The 20975-nt window shown below is 45.7% G+C and overlaps 1 protein-coding gene and 1 long non-coding RNA gene across 3 annotated transcripts in view; both read right to left on the minus strand.

Annotated features, from left to right (window-relative positions):
• PFDN1 (prefoldin subunit 1) overlaps positions 1 to 19826 on the minus strand; it is a 35104-nt gene extending 15278 nt beyond the window's left edge. Inside the window, exons 1-3 of one of the 2 annotated variants that reach the window (XM_051631074.1) lie at positions 19746 to 19826; positions 19423 to 19568; positions 425 to 509 (exon numbers count right to left, since the gene is read on the minus strand). In XM_051631074.1, the coding sequence (XP_051487034.1) occupies positions 425 to 509; positions 19423 to 19568; positions 19746 to 19778 (264 nt within the window). In that variant the 5' untranslated portion in view covers positions 19779 to 19826. Of the gene's footprint in view, positions 1 to 424; positions 510 to 19401; positions 19569 to 19745 lie in introns of both variants that reach the window. The other variant, XM_051631073.1, reaches the window with a different exon arrangement.
• On the minus strand, positions 11937 to 19212 carry LOC127389978 (uncharacterized). Its single transcript, XR_007890787.1, has 2 exons — positions 17868 to 19212; positions 11937 to 12309 (listed from the first exon to the last, which is right to left on the minus strand). It is a non-coding gene; the product is annotated as an uncharacterized LOC127389978 (long non-coding RNA).
• Positions 19827 to 20975: the final 1149 nt, after the last annotated feature.

A 20975-nucleotide genomic window follows, 5' to 3' on the forward strand; every position in this document is an offset into this window, starting at 1 on the left:
CTCTTCCATGACTTTGTGCAATTGTCCTGAGCCAGCCAGTGTAAATGTTTAATATCCACAGCACTGGTAAAGTTTCACATCACCTATATACTGCAAATAACCGCACAAACATCCTTTTGCTAGTTTTAAACCTTACTCTTACAAATCTCATTTGAATCCATCACCCCCAGTTTTCATACCAGGACACAGAGCAAACAATCAATTCCCAGGAGGGTTGCAGATGTAACAAAGAAACCAAGTGACATGAATTCCTTGTAGATTAAGATTACTTACTAGTTGTAATAGGCTCTATGTTTCACCTAGTTACAAGCCTCTAGAATGAAGGGTACCAGGAAAAAAAAAAAAAAAAAAAAAAAGGATGTAGCAAACAGCATCTTGTTGACTTTCAGTGTCCTACTTTCATCATTTCTTGCCAAAAACTTACCTCTAGTTCCCTGATTTTCTCTTCAGCTATTCTCTGTTTTTCTAAAAGCTGATTATGAATCACTCCTTTAGACTGAAGAATAAACCTACAAGTGAAAAAGAAGAAACAGACAACTGTTGAATATCTTTTACATCTGTTGTGCACCCAGCTGCACATCAAGAGTGAAACTACAGTAACCTCTGCAAAGTGTTAATCCTCAATCCGCGCACTCTGGACAGAGGCAGAAGAAATCACTGGGCTGGCCTCAAAGGTTTGCTCACCAATCTCACCCATGATTTGGGAGGAAGAATATGGATGCACACAGATCTCCCTCTACCGTTCAGCGTCCTTGAATGATTCAAAAGCAGTTCTTGCACATGGCTAGCAAGGGGAGTCTGTCATCACATTCCTTCAAAAACATCTCCATCAGTTGATGGCATAAAGTCACAGAATCATCCTGGTTGGAAGGGACCTTGAGGGTCATCAAGTCCAATCATAACCTAAATCCACCAACCATAACCTCACCTACCCATTCAGTGCTTAAATCATGTCCCTAAGCACCACATCTATATTTCTTTTAAACACTTCCAGGGATGGTGACTCCCCCACCTCCCTGGGCAGCCTGTTCCAGTGTCCAATCACTCTTTCGGTAAAGAAATTATTTCTAATATCCAATCTAAACCTCGCCTGTCACAGCTTCAGGCCATTTCCTCTGGTCCTGTCATTATTCACTTGAGAGAAGAGTCTAACTCCCACCTCCCTACAACCTCCTTTCAGGTAGTTGTAGAGAGCAATGAGGTCCCCTCAGTCTCCTCTTCTTCAAACTAAGCAATCCCAGTTCCCTCAGCCTCTCTTCATAGGGCATATTCTCCAGACCTTTCACCAGCTTGGTAGCTCCTCTGGACAAGCTCCAGCAACTCAACATCCTTCTTGTAGTGAGGGGTCCAGAACTGCACACAGTACTCAAGGTATGGCCTCACCCAGGCTGACTAGAGAGGCAGAATCACCTTCCTGTTCGTGCTGGCCACACTATTCCTGATCCAGGCCAGGATGCCATTGGCCTTCTTGGCCACCTGGGCACACTGCTGGCTCATGTTAAGTTGGCTGTCAACCAGCACCCCCAGGTCCTTCTCCATCATGGAGCTTTCCAAGCACTCATCTCCAAGCTTTGCATGGGGTTGTTATGACTAAAGTGCAAGACCCAGCACTTGGCCTTGTTAAACCTCATACAATTGGTCTCAGCCCATCGATCGAGCCTGTCCAGGTCTCTCTGCAGAGCCTTCCTACCCTCAAACAAATTGACACTTCCTCCCAGCTTAGTGTCATCTGCAAACTTAATTAGGATTAAGTCAAGCAAGTAAGTCAAGGAAGTCCCATCTCATAGGTGAAAGCTATTCCTTACCATACTTAGATCACGAGCTAATCAAACCTACACAATAAAAAACAAAGCTTTCTACAGAGAAAGGCTGAGAGAGTTGGGGCTGCTCAGCCTGGAGAAGAGAAAGCTCCATTGAGACCTTACTGCAGCCTTGCCATATATAAAAAGGACTTAAAAGCCAGCCAGCCAAACTTTTCTCCAGGGCCTGTCATGACAGGACAACAAGGGGCAATGGTTTTAAACTGCAAGAGGACAAGGCTAGATTGCATATAGAAATGTTTTATGATGAGGGTTGGTGAGACACTGGGACAAGTTGTTCAGAGAAGTTGTGGGTGTCCCATCCCCGGAAGTGTTCAAGGTTAGGCTGGATGGGGCTTTGAGCAACCTGATCCAGTGTAAGATGTCCCTGCCCATGGTAGAAGGGCTGGACTGGATGGTCTGTGAAGGTACCTTCCAACCCAAACCATCTGTGATTTGATGGTACAGACCCAGGTGCTTCCACCAGAAACACAGAGCTGTGGTACACCTGCCTTTAGTTGAGCTTCCACAGCTACACTGCTCAGGGCCCACATCTCACTGACCTCCTAGCTCCTGTGCTTTCTACATTCAGATGGCTCTTCTATGGAGTGAAAAGCAGCAGTTTTTAACTGAAATTGCAGTTACTTGTTTCCACTTGTTCAATATTTTAATTGCCAAAGGGATTTGAAAGATGCATTCGTAACATCTCAGTCACAGCAACCCTGCTCATCAGCGTGCAAAAAGCTGCCCGACATGCTCAGAAGAGCCCCTGGAGGAGCACCATCATCCAAAGCAGCTCACCAGCAGTTGGCACTGGCATCCCACATAGGTAAAGGACCACTAAGTTCAAATGAATGTTAGGAACCCTCTTTGGTTGTTTTTCATCATTCCAGAAATAAAGAATGTACAAGCCACAGATTCACCCCTTCCCTACTTAGAAAGTCCTCCAGGGGATTTAGAAGGAGCCTCCATGGGTCATACCAGCGAGGTCAAGGTCTCCCTTCCAGCATCAAGTAGGGTCAGTGTCTTCCTGCCAGATGACAAGAGCTCATGAGTGGACAGTTAAAATGAGCAGTTTTAGACAGGGCAGAATCAGAGTGCATTCCCCGTCTGCTACAGGCAAATCTGAAATCAGTCTGTAATGCCATCTCTCCTGCCAAATGACATTATTCACGTGTTTGCTCTGGGCTTGGTAAACACAAACAGGAATCTGCCACTTGGCTTGAAATTCAGCACACTCTGCATCAGCAACGCAATAGCCAAAAGGAAAACTACCTGCCATGTGCATTCCTGAGATGCATGGGAGCAGAACTGTGGTTAATGATAATGGTTTCCAATTAAAACTCCCTTTGGTGCTGCTATTAACTGCACTTAGCAATCACTTCCTCCTCCTTCTCCCACTTCTCTCCTTTTTCTGCTTCACCTCTTCTTTTCTACAATAACTTCCGGTGCATCTATATGTTGCAATTTTCTCAAATCTCTCCTTTTTTCCCAGTCTCAGTTCATTTTTACTACTGAAGTTATCTTTGTCCTGGATCTGCTCCTGTTCTTAACAACACAGCTCAGTTACACTGTCTTCACTCTCTTCATCCCCACTTTTTGTTTTGGTGTCCCCACAATCAACTTTCACACAGTGGTAATGTTTTCAGGTCCCAGTACACATCAGCCTGCTGAAACCAAAGGTGGGCTTTGCTCAGTCTTGTGAAAATCAAGTCCATGACCACCCTGCTAGGAAAGAGAAGTTATTTACATTGCTATTAGATGCAGAGCCTGGAACCAGCCAGAGAGGAGCTACTTTTCAGGACCACCATCAACCACATTATTCTCATGCTTTTACCTTGAGCCTGAAACATCAGAAGAAAGACATTAGCCTTCATACACACAAACACACCCTGTACATTTGGGGTGAAGACTGAAATTTTGCCTTCCTTCTGCAGGAGCTGCCATTAGTGAAAAACCAAAGCTGCAAGATGCCATCAATAAACAAAGCCATGAGTCCTTTCCCATGTCACAGCTTCCCTGAGTCTGTGTGTGTATATGAACATCTCCTTATTTCCTTTTTCTGTGGGGGCAGCAAGGAACACAATACCTTCCCATTTGCTTCTCCAAATTGTATTGCATGATCGATCATTTTGGTTTCACTGACATCTCAAAACAAAAAGAAACACCAACACAGCTTGATCAGTTTTCCCCATGCTGCTGCTGGGAAGGTCCCTGCTGGGCTACAGGCACTGAGTGAGCCCAGCCAGCTGAGAACCACTACAGGCATGCAAACCTCTGAACAAACAAGTGGCTGACTTCACTTCTATTCTGCAAATGTCAACAGCAGTCATCAGGGAAAATATCTTCCCTTCCACCCTCCTGCAATGCTCTGGGAGACGTGTGACAGCAAATTAAAATTGGATGGATCAAGTTAGCACTGACGACACTTAAGCAGGCAGCTGGGCACAAATACAACCACCCCAATTTTATTTGCCATAAAACAGTGGGTCTAGGGCCTGTGACCATTCACACGCTGGCTCAGAATCACAGAATCACCAAGGCTGGAAAAGACCTTTAAGATCATCAAGTCCAGTCTATGACCTAACACCACCACATCAGCCAGACCATGGCACTAAGTGCCACATCCAGCCTTTCCTTGAACACCTTCACAGATGGTGCTTCTACCATTTCCCTGGGAAGTCCATTCCAATGTTTGATCACCTTCTCCATGAGGAAGTGCTTCCTAATATCCAACCTAAACCTCCCCTGGAGCAGCTTCAGGCCATGCCCTCTTGTCCTGTCACTAGCTGCCTGGGAGAAGAGCCCAGCCCCCATCCTGATTACAGCCTCCATTCAGGTAGTTGTAGAGAGTGATAAAGTCCCCCCTGAGTCTCCTCTTCTCCACGCTGACCAACTCCAGCTCCCTCAGCCTCTCCCTATAAGACTTTCCCTCTAGTCCCTTTACCAGCCTTGCTGCTCTCCTCTGGACCTGCTCCAGCACCTCAAGATCGTTCTTGCAGTGAGGGGTCCAGAACTGCACACAGGACTCGAGGTGGGGCCTCACCAGTGCCAAGTACAGGGCAAGAATCACTTCCCTACTGCTGCTGGCCACACTACTCCTGATACAAGACAGGATGCCATTGGCCTTCTGGGCCACCTGGGCACATCAGATGTCCCTGACTTGGCCAGCTGCATCCTTTAGAAGGTTTTCAATAGCACCAGCTCCAAGTCACCCATTTTAATTCCCTGCTGCAAGCCTGTCGAGCCTTCTGACTTAAGCATACAGGTGCTGCCATGTGAGCTCTCAAAGGCCAGTTTTTTGAAAGCTGTAAATCCATATCCACAGTTAACTACTTAAATCTGTGCTTAACTTTCCAACTTCAGGACTACAAAAAACTCTTCAGTGGTTCAGGTTCTAGCTTGGGATACACACATTCTGGAGATCTTGGCCAAAGAAAAGGCAGAAGCTTGTTCTGCTCATTAGGTAAGAGGCTGCAGGGCACTTGTAATAAACTGAAGTTTAAATTTAATCTGGATTTCATTATCCTAAGTAAAACACCAACTTGATGACTTTTTTTCTCTCACCAAGCTGGAAAATTAGGGCAGCATCATTCTGCTGCCTGCATTTAGTTAAATGTGTGACACCGTCTCCCACAGCATCCTTGTAGATAAGTTGATCAAGTATGGGTTTGATGATCAGGCAGTGAGGTGGATCAAGAACTGGTTGAAAGGAAGAAGTCAGAGAGTTGTAGTCAATGGGGCAGAATCTAGTTGGAGGCCTGTGACTAGTGGAGTCCCTCAGGGGTTGGTACTGGGACCAGTGTTGTTCAACATCTTCATCAACGACCTGGATGAGGGTACAGAATGTACCCTCAGCAAGTTTGCTGGTGACAATAAACTGGGAGGAGTGGCTGACACACCAGAAGGCTGTGCTGCCATTCAGAGAGACTTAGACAGGCTGGAGACTTGGGCGGGGAAAAACCTGATGAAGTTTAACAAGGGCAAGTGTAGAGTTTTGCATTTGGGGAAGAAAAATGTCATGCACCAGTACAGGTTGGGGGCTGACCTGCTGGAGAGCAGTGTGGGTGAAAGGGATCTGGGGGTCCTGATAGACAGGAGGATGACCATGAGCCAGCAATGTGCCCTTGTGGCTAAGAAGGCCAGTGGCATCCTGGGGTGTATTAGAAAGGGTGTGGTTAGCAGGTCAAGAGAGGTTCTCCTCCCCCTCTATTCTGCATTGGTGAGGCCGCATCTGGAGTATTGTGTCCAGTTCTGGGCCCGTCAGTTCAAGAAGGACAGGGAAGTGCTTGAAAGAGTCCAACGCAGAGCCACAAAGATGATGGAGTGGAACATCTCCCTTATGAGGAAAGGCTGAGGGAGCTGGGTCTCTTTAGTTTGGAGAAAAGGAGACTGAGGGGTGACCTCATCAATGTTTACAAATACGTAAATGGTGAGTGTCAAGAAGATGGAGTTAAGCTTTTTTCAGTGATGACCAGTGATAGGACAAGAAGTAATGGATACAAATTGGAGCATAGGAGGTTTAAGGTGAATATCAGAAAATTTTTTTTTACTGTGAGAGTGACAGAGCACTGGAACAGGCTGCCCAGAGAGGTTGTGGAGTCTCCTTCTCTGGAGACATTCAAAACCCACCTGGACACCTTCCTGTGTGATGTAGTCTAGGTGACCCTGCTCTGGCGGGGGGGTTGGACTAGATGATCTTTCGAGGTCCCTTCCAACCCCTATGATTCTATGATTCTATGTTTTCATTTACGAATTTTTAAGCTCAAGAACACTGGGAGGTTTTGAGGACTTAGGTCTTGCCTGAGTGAGTTTGTAAACAAGCCTTTCAAGTGCATGAACTTCACTGCCTGAAGGCACATGACCATCTGAGCTCTGGCCCCACTTTAGGGTCACTGCATCACAGAGCTGAGGAGTTGCTTTCTACTCCGTGACACTGAGCTTGGCAGATAACACAACTAACACCAGCCCCTTGGCACTAATCAGCACCCAAGAGCTACCTCCACAGACAGCTCTGCCAGAGTCCTCTACCAGAGGCTCCAAGCTCCGAGAGCCTGTACATTGAACTGGGATGGCTTTTAAGTATTGATTGTTCACAGAAGACAAGCAGCAAAGCAAATCCTCTTCCAGATAAATAAGTTAACTCATGCCTGCCTCCTCTCAGCACAGCATCACAGCACACACTAATAGATCTGTCAAACATGACACCTACACTATCAAACATGAAACAATAATTCAGAAAAACATTCCACACCACAGTGGCAATTACAAAGCTTAGTAACAATCACCTCTTCATGCAGGAACTTTTTCACTGTTGTTAAATAACACCAAAAATATCTAGGTCAGAATGGACAAGTTCACCACGTCTCAGCTGGCCACCGATTTCAAATGGCTTGATTTGCCCAATTCCAGACACTTAACAATTTTTCCAGTGTCCACAGATAAAGGTAAAAACTCAAAACAAAACAAAGAAAATTAGGTAAGAAAGCTACAGAGAAGTGGGGTCATCGAGGACAGCAAAACGTTGGCTGCCAACAAGAGCAGCTCTGTAACAGAGTGAAATGTTAATGAATCAGCTGCACCAACCCGCTCTGGTCTCCTGGTGACTGCTGGTTCTCAAGTGCAACAGAAGGAACAAAAATAGAGCACAAGGGAACTGAAAGAAAAACCTCACTCTAAATATTCCCACTTGTTTCTATTTTCCTCCCTCTGATAGCATCAGGTTTTTTGTTTCCCTAACACAGAGAAAGTGGTTATACAGTCTCTCTGAGACTCAGTGCTTGTTTCTTTCCAAAGGATCTCTTATCCCTTCCGAATTACAAATGTCTAGATATGGTGCCCATTTGATCAGTGTTTATATAGCACTCCCTTGTGCCCTGACCAAAACAGTTGTCAGGCTGGTCAGCAATGCTGTCAACTTCATCATCTGTCTGCTCCTTTGTGTCACAGGGACACACCCACAAAGTGATGTTTGTACAGTGTAAGTAATTCCATAACTCAGTCTGTTTGCACCAAAACTGTGCTGTTTACTTGACTTTAAGACATTATACTAGATACTGAATGATTCCTCTCTTAATGAATGAGGTTATGGAGATGTTTGTTCAGCACACATCACTCTTCATTATGACATACAAGTCATTAAAGTCCTTAAAGGTGGAGCACCAGTGATGTTCATAGTCACGGTTTTCCACTAAGAACCCCTATTTGCAATTACTTGCTTGCAACTGCAACCGATGTCAGCCTTGAGTCCGTACACTTTTGGTGGCAGGCAGCTGTCTCAGATGCAAGCATGCTCTCCTCTCCCCGCTCTGCTAGGAGGGCATAGTTCAGGTGTTTCTCCTGACTGCCTTGCTGGTGAAAGAACTGTTCATATTAAAGTATTAAAACCAGGAGGGAAGGAGCCACACCACAGGCCAGAGGGTTTCTTCTCCAGTCTGCAAAGCAACTCTTCTCACTTGGGTCCTTATAGATCACTGGCAAGAAACCACATGGGGTGCCAGGGGAAGCCTTAGCTATTGCCCTGCCTGGTACCATATGCCCCTCTACCTAAATACAGACAGAAACCATTTTAAAGGAAGGAATGCTCCAGTACTATTTTGCCAAAAGAATGATGAATGACAAGATCTGGAAGTCCATTCAGCCTGGCTCCCAGCTCCCACAAAGGGTCATTATAACTTCAGCTCTATGGTTCTCATTGCATTTGGGAAACACTGTAGAACACCTTAAGAGACTGAAACGGAATCCAGCAACTTTGTACAAAGCCATAACATTATTTTAACATACTGCATTTCTAAAAGAACCTAACAAGCTACCCTATAACACAGCACGGTAATTTACATACCCTGCTCCTTGAAAATAAGCATTTTAATTAGACTGCGCCATGAGAAAACTTGAGCTAAGCCCAGTCATGCCCTCATCTATTTAGATGCTTTTTAATTTGGAACTTGCACTGCTGTTGAAGCTTTGAACATACTCAGTGTGAGATTATTGAGTTTTAAGTGCTGTTCAAAGCCAATGGAAGAGAAGCTTCCACCAAGCTGATCCCATGCAATCTAGCTTGATGGAAGCTGAGGCCACTGTGCACAATTACAAGCACCCAGAAGTCCCCTTCAGCTCTCCTGGGGCCTACTGATGTAAATGATTCCCTGTGCAGTTGGGCACTGTTTATGCTCCAGCAAATTCCTGTTTCGGTCATCCTACATCAATTACCCAGTTTGAAACAAGACAAGAAAGCAATATTTTAAAAAAAAACAACAACAAACAAAAAACCACCAAACATATAGTTTGTGCTTCCACCCTTCATCTCTAAGGGTTTCATGCTTTTCAGTCTGCATTCAACAGACCATATGCCTTAACTAGGCATCTGTTCAGAAACAGATGGAGTTGGAACAGATGAGTTGAAGATTTCCTATGTTTCCTTTTATTTTAGTGGTCAGTCCTCTCATTGGGTCACTCTCAAGATAGCTAAACCTAACTATTCCTCCTCTGCCCCCCATCCCCTGCCAAAGCAACACGTAACTTAAAGCAAAACAAATCCTGCAGCCTATATCGGGAGGATTATGTATGAATACATTCCAGGAGCAGCAGTTTATAGTTCACATGTCATTCTACTACTGCACTCAGACAGGACGATGTGCACTGGGAGCTGTTTGGGAACGAGACATGGGTCGAAGCACTCTGGCAGCATCTCTGGTGGGCAGCAGAATCTGTGCAAACTCACCTGGCAGCACCAGAGCATGCACAGAGACCAGGATTAGCGGCACTGGCAGCAGTCCAAACCCAGTCTTATGTAGGCCAGAACAAGGGTAACTTTTACTCCGAGGAACATTTGTAAGCCAGAAACCTATTTACTGCAAGGAGCTAAAGAAAGAGAACAAAAAGTGCCACGCTCTTTGCTTCCTCAAACCTCTCCACAGACTGGTCAAACACATCCATCCTGCTCTGCTGAGGGGGATTTGGTTTGTTCTGCACTTCAGGCCATGTTTACATTGAGTTTTCACTCTTTTTCTTTGGATCTGTCAATAGCTACAGCATATTACATTACTTCAAGCCAAAATAGTAACAGAGCTTGCAAACAGCAGTTTCTGCATTGCCAGACACTTAACTAGATGGTAGATTTATACAATTGTTCAGGCTTGGTTCTTTAAAAAAAGAAAGTAGGAATATACCTCTAAGTTTATATTATATATAGCAGAACCCAAAATAATAAAAGCTGTGGTCTGCTTTTAAGAACATCATCGATTCTTTTTGAAGGCTCAATGAAAATAAATAGAATTCTAACAGAAAAACAGAAAGCAAATGCCTCCTCTCTACCATACAGGAATTAAAAACATTTGAGATTCAAACTATGTGGGGAAACTGCTGTTCAAGAAGCTGAAATCAACATGAGTGTTTTTCCTCGCTACAACTCTGGTTTAATGTTTTTTTTCTTCTACTTAACGTAATGTTTAAGTATGTAGCAATGACAACCTGTGGGTTGTTTAAGCAAAGGAAACTCCAAATGACTACAGCATGCTTCTAGCACTTCAGATGGAGATTTTGCAGTCTAGGTTGTACAATATTTGAAAGCTGCAAGTGGCAGAAAACAAGCCAGTTTTCCAATCATGGGAAGTCAAGATCCATTTCTAAAGTTTCCTGCATTTTTAATATTTCCCCACAAATTCCTAAGGAAGAACATTTAAAACAAAACAAACAAACAACAAAACCAAACAACAAAACCAAAACACATCAAAAAAATCCCCGTATCACCAAATGAACACTCATCTACAAAAACACAAACAAGAAAATGTTGGTATGAACAGCCTGGTCAATCAATCTTAAATAAATTTCTATTTTAGTAATATTTTAGTATATATAGTAAGTCGTTTTCTATTGCTAAATCTTCTGTGATCAGAAAGCTGAATTTCGCAGTAGTAAATTAAGTTACCAGATGTGAATAAATGAATTACCGCTGTACTCTGACAGGCAAACTTATGTTTACCCTTTTCAGCAGCAGCCCTTCACTAAGAACCCATGCAGGAAAACTAGCAAAATCAGGATACATCTCTTTTGAAAAGCAAATCCACAGCTGCAAGAACAAAAAAAACAGCTTTATGCCTTACCCTGGAAACCTTTGAAATGCTAAGTAAGGAAGACCCAGCAACCGGCTTGTGGTTGTTAAATAGCACAGCCTTGGATTCTGCACATCGCAGGTCTTGCTACAACAAAGCATCAAAGCAAGCAACACAGCAAACATTGCAGAAGTGGATGTAAAGATAACCGAGTCTAAAGAATTCAAGCATAACATTATTACAGAGATATTTCTGCATACTAAATTCGCTAGTGCTAAAACAATCATGCTGTTGTTTCCTAATCAGTAAGAACAAACTTTTTAGAATCAGCATTTGTGGACTGAAAAAGCTGGATGTTGGTTTGGAAAATAGTTTCTTTTCAGATAGCCCTTTTTTTTTTTTTTTTTTTTCTGGCTAAAACATTCTGTTAATTCAGCAAATAGTTTTGGAAAAAAAAAAACAACAAACAACACCACCCAAAAATAAAAATTCAAGACAGCAGTTGCAGTATTCCTAAGTCCAGCACTTTAGTTCTTACATCTCTGTATTAAGTTTGTGTAAAATACAGGTGTCAGCCCACAGGATTGGTTTCCTCATATTTTACTTCATGTTGATATATACACAGCAGACTGGAGACAGACTCTCAGCATCTCCCCCCAGCTGTGGGCCCTGAGTGCTGGGTACCTCCTCACACCTTGCTCCACAGGCTTGAGATCCACTGACACCACACCTGGGAGGGAATCCCCAGGCAGGACAGGGATACACCAGTGACTCTCCCAGTACTGCTTTGTTACAGTGATTTGACCATTCTCCTTAGCCATGGGAAAGCTGAAGTGCCCACACAAAACAAACAGCCCTATGTGCTGAAAGAAGTGCTATAGCACCCAGCATGTCCTCAAGGACTAACCCTCGATTCCAACATTTATTTCCCTTAGGAAATGCAGAAAAAGACTCCAAATACAGTACTTTAAATCCACTAAATATTAAAGTAAATGGAAGTTTCTTAAGCACTTGAAGAACTTCAGAAAGAAAACAGTCGTGTTCCATTATGTTTTTGCAAAGTCATTTGACACAGCAGGCCACAAAAGCAGGAGTAAAACGTTTTATACTTGTCTAGTATACAAAGGGAACTCTGTATCACTGAAGCCATGTGTTGCATTTGCAAGAGACCCCAGATTTCCTCTTTCTGGAGGTAAGACGAAAATAAAGGTGCTTTATTATGGCCCATGCTCCCCACAACAGTCTGACCTCCAAACCGCTGCCCTTCAAGTGACAGACCTCTTGAAAGCTCTGGCACTTCCACAGCAGCATGTTCCCTCTGGATCACAGCAGATCAAACTGGCTCTTCCAGCAACAGTGGCAGTCTGCAGGAGTACTGTGCCTCTGTTCTGACCCTTATCTTCTTAGTTTAGGTTTTGTCTCCTTTAGTTTTACTCAGGTAGCTCCTTCCTCTGCGTTGTCTACATAACAGACAGGGAAAAAGTTACGGATAAAGAAAAGACAAATGGAACAGATCTGTTTGTCTGTTTGAATGTCATACTCCTAGTGCCAACAGAAAAATGTTCTTAAAAAGCTAAATTATCTCCAGGCAAAGGAAACAAACACCAAGTAAAAGCTGTACCTAATTTTCTATCAAAATATCCATGGAGTAGGTGGGGAAGACTATAACCAACAGGTTTATTTCAAGTAGGGCTAAGTAAAACATTTTTTAGATTACCTATTATTATTAATGGAAGACCTTTTTTCTGCTGCTTATATATTTGACAAACACTGACTTATCAGTTTCATCCATTCTATGCCTAAAGCTGATTTTTTAAAGAAATGCAGATGTTTCCTAGAATTGGCCAGATACACATCTTGAAAGCAAGCCATGACAATTTTTTCTTTTCTGAAGTTTCAGTGTTGCATGGAGAAATTATGTAAAGTAGCAGGGCAGGAGAGCTATAACTGGACCAAGATATCCAGGAGATTACAAATGAGCAGCCCAGCGCAGCAGGAATAAGATCAAGCACTAAGTGGAGGAAGGGCAGGGGGAATCGTGTTTGAGAAATCAGATGGTAAGTTAGAAGAGGAGCCTGTGCCCAAGAGAATGAGCTCCTTTCTCATCTGGGACAGAATCCAGGAGTCCAGACTCCCCGTCTCCCACTATTGCAAGCACTTATCCAAGAAGCTCCCTGACCAACTGTGCTCCTCTTACACTCCTGATCAGTCAGACAGAGGATGACAACAAACTGCTGCCCCTTACTTCACTGCTTATGTCCAAGGCAGCTGTACAGACTACTACTGCATGCATTGTTTTGATTTCTGCTTTCTGTGACTGCTCTTTAAAAAGGTCTTGCAAACTTTTCTAGGTCCACTCACACATAACACCATGAAGAACATCGTTCAGACTGCAACAAAAGTGAGCAGTTCAAAAATTAAGAAACAACCAAAATAAAAACCTACTGTGTGATGGAAAACCTTACAATTTATGCACATGTCATACCACGTAGCCTTTGATTCCTCATGTACTATCTCCCAACACCCCTGTCTTGTTCAAGATACAGCATGAACAGTGGTCAAGTAGAAAAAAGCTGGACACAAATTTTCTTTCCTTCACAGTTCAGTGCCTGATTATACTTATTAGACACACCAGACTTATTGTGGAAAATAAAATCTTCCCTTTTTCAACAGCTAGATATAAGAGCTGCAAGTATATAAACTACATATTGACCAGAGGCTGATAGCAACATGCTTGTCTCTGGGATTCATGTGAGTATTGCAGCAGCTGTCAGCTTCTCAGCAGCTGGGCTTCAGTTCTGAACTCTGCTCAAAGCCTCACCAAGGAGATGGGCCATGGAGAAGCCACTCAGATTTCACACACGAGCCTATAGTTAGCAACTGAACCATAAAGATTAAGCCTTGTGTGTCCTTCAGTTCTTTGGGAGCTTTTTAAAATGTGAGCGGGAAGCACAGCACAGCTACCACCACGTTCTGCAGGGTCTGTGCTAGTAAAATTGAACACCAACCTCATACACACACAAAAAGTAAAAATGTATCTGCATGGAGCCATGTGCAGTAGCAATTGAGGCCTTCAGGGGTTTAGGAAAGAGCTTATAAGGATTTATGATATCTCATTTTCAGACAAAACCAAGAATCATAGCCAAAGCAGGAATGCATTTAAATCCCAGGAACAATCAAGAATATTTAATCCTCTCAGGTTTCACTTGTGTATGATTCAGCAACCAAAAATCTGAACAACTCAAAAAAACCCAACAAGTCAAAGTCATATTACTAGAGTTGTCCCCATGAAATACTGTACTCACATAAAGTCATTTCATAGGGACAGTTGTACTAATACACGATTTTTGCAGAAAACCTTGAACATAAAGTTGAGATACAGTATTTGCTTGATTTTTACTTTCTTATATTTTATTTTTTCAAGTGTTCTCCAGTTTGTTGTAAACTGATGATAAAACAGTATCAAACCAAAGTTTACTATCTATTTTGGCATAGCATGAAAACTGCAGTGTTCTCCTCACTGTGCCTACCAGAAGTGCCAGACATTTTTCTTCTGTAAATAAGGATCTTGTTCAGGTTATGGGTTAAAAGAATGTAAAGGGAAAGGTCTGAAATATTCAGACAGAATTCTGAAGCTTAAACTTTAAGCATAGTTATCAAAGCAATATGATGGTATCAGTTCACAAATAGCTTAAGCAGAAGTCCAGCGCGGTGGTAGCTGTCTCAGGCTACGTAACAGGCCTTTCAAAAGAGTATGAAGTAACAGAATCAAAATGTATTTGGCAAGATGCCACCACTCAGATGATATCCCAGCCTCACGGGTATGTACAGTACACAGCAATTCATCATCTCGTACTATGTGGCACTGACATTTCTTGTGTAAAACCAAAAATAGATATTGCAAAAGTAAATTGAGCCCTACATTTGGAGGCCAGTAAGGCCTCTGCATGCTACACACACAACCATATTCAAAAAAAACAAGCAACCAAACCAAAAAGCAACAAGTCAAGGAATGATTGAAGATGGACTTTCACACTGGCCAATGGTTCAAGAAAAGCCTCTTGCAAAGGAGGAAGGCTCCAGATAGGGTTTCAGAGAACAAAAACCACAGGACTGCTTTCCAAGTAGTGCAGAAGCCAGTACTGAACTACCAGACTTCCTCCCAGGATGCAACACATCACCACAGTTCCTCAAGCCTTCAAATTCCACGAAGACCTGGAGTATCTTATTCTACAGAAGTGTACGTACTAGTTCCCTGCACATGCCCCAAGCCACCAAAGCTGGAGATAAAACAAAGACACTATCAGAAGCAAGACTCTAAGCAGCAGCTTAGAAGTGTTAAAGAAGAAAAACAAAACAAAACAAGCCAATTGAATACAGGAATAGAAGCACAAAAATTATTTCAAGGAATTTAGCTCTTCCAGCAACCTGTCAGAAGAGCACCGATCATCAGAGCTAACACTGATGCAGAGCTCTACCCTTTCTGGATAACTGAAGCCCACTAGAGCCATTTGCATGCTAGACTATGCAAAAGAAATTGAGACATCATAAATACGATGGATTGAAAGGAATTCCAGTCACTCCACCCAGTAAGGCAGCTTCACTGGGGGGCCGACCTAAGTGCCTCTATGCAAACACATGTACCATGGGGAGTAAACAAGCGGAGTCAGAGACACAAACGTGCCTGCAGAGCTGCAATCTTGTTGGCATCATGGAGAGGTGGTGGTATGGCTCCTGTGACTGGAATGTTATAATGGAAGGATACAAGAAGGGGAGGAGGGGTGTCACCCTCTACATCAGGGACCAGCTGGAATCCATGGAGCTCTGTCTAGGGATGGATGAGGAGCCAACAAAGACCTTAGGGTCAGGGTTAAAGGGAGGGCAGGGACAGGGGATATCATAGTCGGGGTCTGCTACAGGCCACCTGACCAGGTGGATGAGGACCTTTATAGACAGAGTGGAGTAGTCTCATGTTAACAAGCCCTGGCAGACTTCAACCACCTTGATATCTGTTGGAGTTAAAACACAGCAGACCATAAGCAATCTGGCAGGCTCCTGGAATGTGTTGATGGTAACTTGCTTCTCCAAGGAAGAGAAGAGCCAACAAGGAGAGGTGCTTTGCTGGACCTTGTTCTCACCAACAAGGAGGCTGGTGGGGAACATGAAGCTCAAGGGCAGCCTTGACTGCAGTGCCCATAAAATGGTGGAATTCAAGATCCTTAGGGCAGGGAGGGGGCCACACACCAAGCTCACCACCCTGGACTTCAGAAGAGCAGACTTTGGCCTCTTCAGGGATCTGCTTGGTAGAGTACCATGGGATAAAGCCCTGGAGAGGAGAGAAACCCAAGAAAACTGGACAATATTCAAGGATCACCACCTCTAAGCTCAGGAGCACTGCATCCAACCAAGAGGAAGGCAGGCAAGAATGCCAGGAGACCTGCATGGATGAACAAGGAGCTCCTGGACACAGATGTAAAAAAGAAAGTCTACAGAGGGTGGAAGCAAGGACAATCAGCCTGGGAGGAGTACAGAGAAGTTGTCCAAGCAGCCAGGTATCAGGTTAGGAAAGGTAACCTTCATAGAATTAAGAAGACATGGTATACATCAAGGGCAGTATCCCGGGCTGCATCACCAGCAACATGACCAGCAGATCAAGGGAGGTGACTCTCCGCCTCTACTCCACTCTCATGAGACCTCCCCCTGCAGTGCTGGGTCCAGTTCTGGGGTCCCCAACACAAGGAGCTGTTGGAGTGAGTCCAGAGGAGGGCCACAGAGATGATCTGAGGGCTGGAGCACCCTGAGAGAGTTGGGGCTGTTCAGCCTGGAGAAGAGAAGGCTCCACAGAGACCTTAGAGCACCTTCCAGTGCCTGAAGGGGCTCCAGAAAAGCTGAGGAGGGACTTTTGACAAGGGCAGGGAGTGATGGGATAAGGGGGGAGGGTTTCAAACTGAAAGAGAAGAGATTTAGGTTAGACATGAGGAAGAAATTATTTGCTGTGAGGGTGGTGAGACACTGGCGCAGGCTACCCAGAGCAGTTGTGGACATTGCCTCCTCGGAACTGAGCAAGACCAGGTTGGATGGAGCTTTGAACAACCTGGTCTAGTAGAAGGTGTCCCTGTCCAGGGCAGATGATCCCTTCCAACCCAAACCAACCAATGATTCTAGGAAATATCCCTTTGGAGGCTGAACTCCCACATCTGTGCAAGACAACAAAGCCAACAAATCAAAATATCTGCAATTCCACTTCACAGAACATGGATTTTCTGTCCAGAAAAACCATCATGACCACCTTTTTTGGTCTCCAGTGGAACACAAGATGCTAGACTGCCCTTGGATTATAACTGCTGCTCAAGGGCTGCTTTAGCCTGCTTTGCTAAAAGTCTGGATTTCAGCAATAAATTCTTAGATAGGGGTTGGAGCATGCTTCAGGATGAGCTTTGTGTCCTTTGTGTGTGTTCTCCACACTGGGTATAGTGACCGAGATCACACCAGAGCATTTACTGCCAATTGGCAAGGCAGTCTTCAGCCCCATGGCCAGAACAGGCAGAGCTCCCAGAAATACTGCACGAAGCTAAGGCAGGAGAAAAATAAATAAACAAATGAGCAAATGAGCAGAATTCAGAACAGCACCCTTTTAATCTGCATTTGCATAGCAGCTTTTACAATGAAGCCCATGAAGAGTTCAGCTTTCAAGTACTATCATAACGCAGGTATTTTCCTGATGGTGCCTCTGCCATCCCTGAGAAGCAGGAGCTGCCTGCCATGCCTAAGCCACCCTGTCTGGTCATGGAAAGGTAAGGAAAAGAAGACTTCCCAGGAGACTTTTGCTCCTGCAGCTGCTACACAGAGAAAGTGTAAGTGGTTTAAGACACAAAGAAGGTAAGCATCTGTTCCTCCTCAGTGTGAGGCAGAAGCAGAAAGCAAGACAATGCATTTTCAGCCAGCACCAAAACACCATCTGCTACCCACATTCGATTCACAGGCAGGGTTACTTTTTGATAAAAACCAATACACTCACATTTTAAAGTACCTTGAGGGAATTCTCCATGTAGAAGAATTATGTATTTTCGGATTTTAAGAAAAGCTTAAAAAAAAAATTGTTGACTCCAGAATTATCTTCTACTTCTCATCTGTCTCCTCTGTGACAAAAACAAACAGAAAAACCCCTTCTGAGTTGCCTCATGACTACTCCAAACACGAGTGTTTACCCCACCTACAGCCTGCCTGGATCAAATCAGTCACCTCTTGCAAAGGTTGAAAATGTCTCCTTTTAAGGTACCAGTCACTAGGATCCCCACACAAACCCAACATTTAATTCACCTACATAAAAAAAGTTTATTTACTGGGAGCCAAGAAAAAAACTCTGTCAAGCTGAATACCTCCATTAGCCTGGGTACAACTTGGAAACTCACAGCTATGGGCAAACTACACACCAGCCCTGGCTTCCCAGTCCTGCCACCTCCCTGCAACTTGATCTGGAGATTGTGTGGTCTGATGGATCAGGGCACTCATAGTCTGACCTGGCTCACCACTCAGCCCTGTGATCATCCAATTTGACATGAAAAAGGTGGGGCAAACACAGGGTGGAGGAAGAGGCTGATATAATCACCCCTTCTGGCAGCAGTCTGTGCAGCTTCAGTGTTTTGCAAAACTACATCCCGAGCTGAGCAGAGTCATCACTGTTACCCAACTCACGAGGGACACAAGAGAAAAATCAGAGTACCCTCAAATCAGAAACACAGAAATCTAGTGTGATATTTCACGAGCAAACACATTTCAGATTTGAATCCACTTTGTACGGTCTTGTATCAGAGGGTGCTGCAGTCAAACACAAGTGCCTTGTAAAAGTTAATCTAAACATGTTACTTCTGGTTTAAGGTGTTTCTTTTGACAACCATCTGACAGATGGAAGCACATCTTTGTGAGTGCACTGCGACTAGCCATATGAACTTCATGATTGCTTCCAAGGATTTAAAAAAAACAGGCAACACCTGTTTGTTCCATTCCCTGACAAGGTAACACAAAGGGGACATCTGTAGAAAACTTGCAGGCAAAGTTTTGCCTAAACACTTGAATTTTGCACAGGAGTTTTTCAAGAAGTTTGATGTGAACTACACTGGAAATTACTGAAGCTGGAGAGATTTGTGACAGCACAAAAGCTGTTTGCCATGAGAATGCTGCTCTCATAGTCTAGATCACCAACTTCTCAGAGGTCCGTCTCAAGGTAGCCAGTAGCAAGCCCCAAGAGATACAAGCCAGTAAGTCTCACTGCATTCCCAGGCAGACTGCTGAAATTAAAAAGCTAAAGACAATGAGAAAAATGAAACAAATTGACAGACTGAGAAAAAGAACGTTCTTTGTAAAGAGACTAACCTCCTGCCCAGGGCAGCAGCTTAGAGGCCTCTTACACGGGAAGGCTGGGGGGGGTCTTCCTGCGCACAGGGCCCCAGTCACCACCCCACCCCGCTACAGAAGCCGGGTACACCCACGCAGGGACGCAGCAGCCGCTCTGGACTTAGCCAGGCCCCGCCACAGGCCGGGCAGGTACTCACATCCTCCCCACACCCTCGTACATGCGGGTCTCGTCCACCAGCGTCATGACCTCGGTGTCGGTAAGGTGGGCGTGCTTCTTCGTCTTGCTCAGCTGCTCGATCTGGATGTCGGCCAGCTTCACCTTCTGCTGAGTGTCTATCACCTTGGCCTGTAGCTCGGTGAAGGCCTGGGGGGAGAGGGGGCGGCGATGAGAAGCGGCCCTGACAGGCCGTGGGCCCGGCCAGCCTCATCCTACTGATATCGGGCGGCGGACTCCGAAGGTGCCGCGGGCTGCAGGGCAGGAGGGCTCGAGCGGGCGCCGCCCGACACACAAAAACCCCCGCCGCGGCAGCGGGGCTCGTACCTTCTTCAGCTCCAGGTCCACGGGCGCCGCCATCTTGTCTCCGCACGGCGCTTGCGCGGGAAGGGGGGTTGGGAGCCGGGAGCTCCTCCTGCTGCGCATGCGCGGGCAGCGCGGGCCCTGGCCGGGCGGGAGCGGCGGGAGCGGCGGGAGCGGGGGCCGCGCTCGCCGGGCGGGGCTGCCGGGCCCCGCGGTGGGGCCGGAGCCCCCGGGGCTGGTCGTGCTTGTCTCCTGCGGCCACATCCCCAGCACCCTGCGGCCTGCCCGTCACTGAATCACCTGCCCTTCCCTCTAGCCCCGGAGCCTTCCGTGGAGCTTGTCCAGACGGCCTCGGGTAGGGGTGAGATCACGATGAACTCATCGGATGCCTTTTGGGCCAAGGCAGTAAAAACCAAAATGGTCAAGAGTGCGGCTCGGCAGCCAGAGGCGGCGGGGGGAGCTTGCTGCGGGACCCCTGCTGCAGAGCAGGGTGCAGCATCCGACCTTCAGGGACCCTCGTTGCCGCCTGCTTCCAGTGCCTGGGCGCCCGTTTCAGCGCCTTCCCCGGTACTTCCCAGCTTCCCACCCGCCCCCCTGGCATTGCTGTTCACCAAAGCAGAGCTGGAGCTGCTGGACAGCCTGCACTGCCTGCACCTCTGCCTGCAAGGGCAGCTGCACATCGGGGGGCGACCTTCTGCTGTGCTCCTGGCTCCGCAGGCATCTGGGGGATTTCTGTTGCCCTTTCTTAAACGGTAACAAACCCGTGGGAAATGTTTCACTGTGGCCAAGCATCTCCCAGGCTTAGCAGCTGGCTGAGGAGTTGGGCAAAGCCAACGACCCCAGTCAGGAGGAAAATCGACCGATTGGAACTGCAGACGGGGCTGCCGCTGCCTTCTTCCGAAGGGCAGTGGGGTGGTTCAGCCACTTTTGGGGTGTCTCTTGGGCTGCCTTGTCCTGGCCCCAGCGCACCGCTCCCCCCTCCATCCAGACCCTGCCGCACGGTGACAGACAAAGGTGTGGTGCTGGGGCAGGTGGGGGAGAACTGGTTATTAAATTGGCTAATGCAATATCTTGCATTTTTTTAATTAGATTCACATATGGGGTTTTAGAGATCTCCTACCTTTGGCCCTCTGTCCAGAAAAGAGACTGAGAAGAAGCTGCAGGGCTGTCCTCCAGGTGCATGGTCTCTGCCCACAGCAGGACCTAGTGAGCCAAGGCAGAGGGCTGGGGACACACTGGGTGATGGTGTTCACT

This window comes from Apus apus, chromosome 13 (assembly GCF_020740795.1).
Source record: "Apus apus isolate bApuApu2 chromosome 13, bApuApu2.pri.cur, whole genome shotgun sequence".
Taxonomy (NCBI): Eukaryota; Metazoa; Chordata; class Aves; order Apodiformes; family Apodidae; genus Apus; species Apus apus.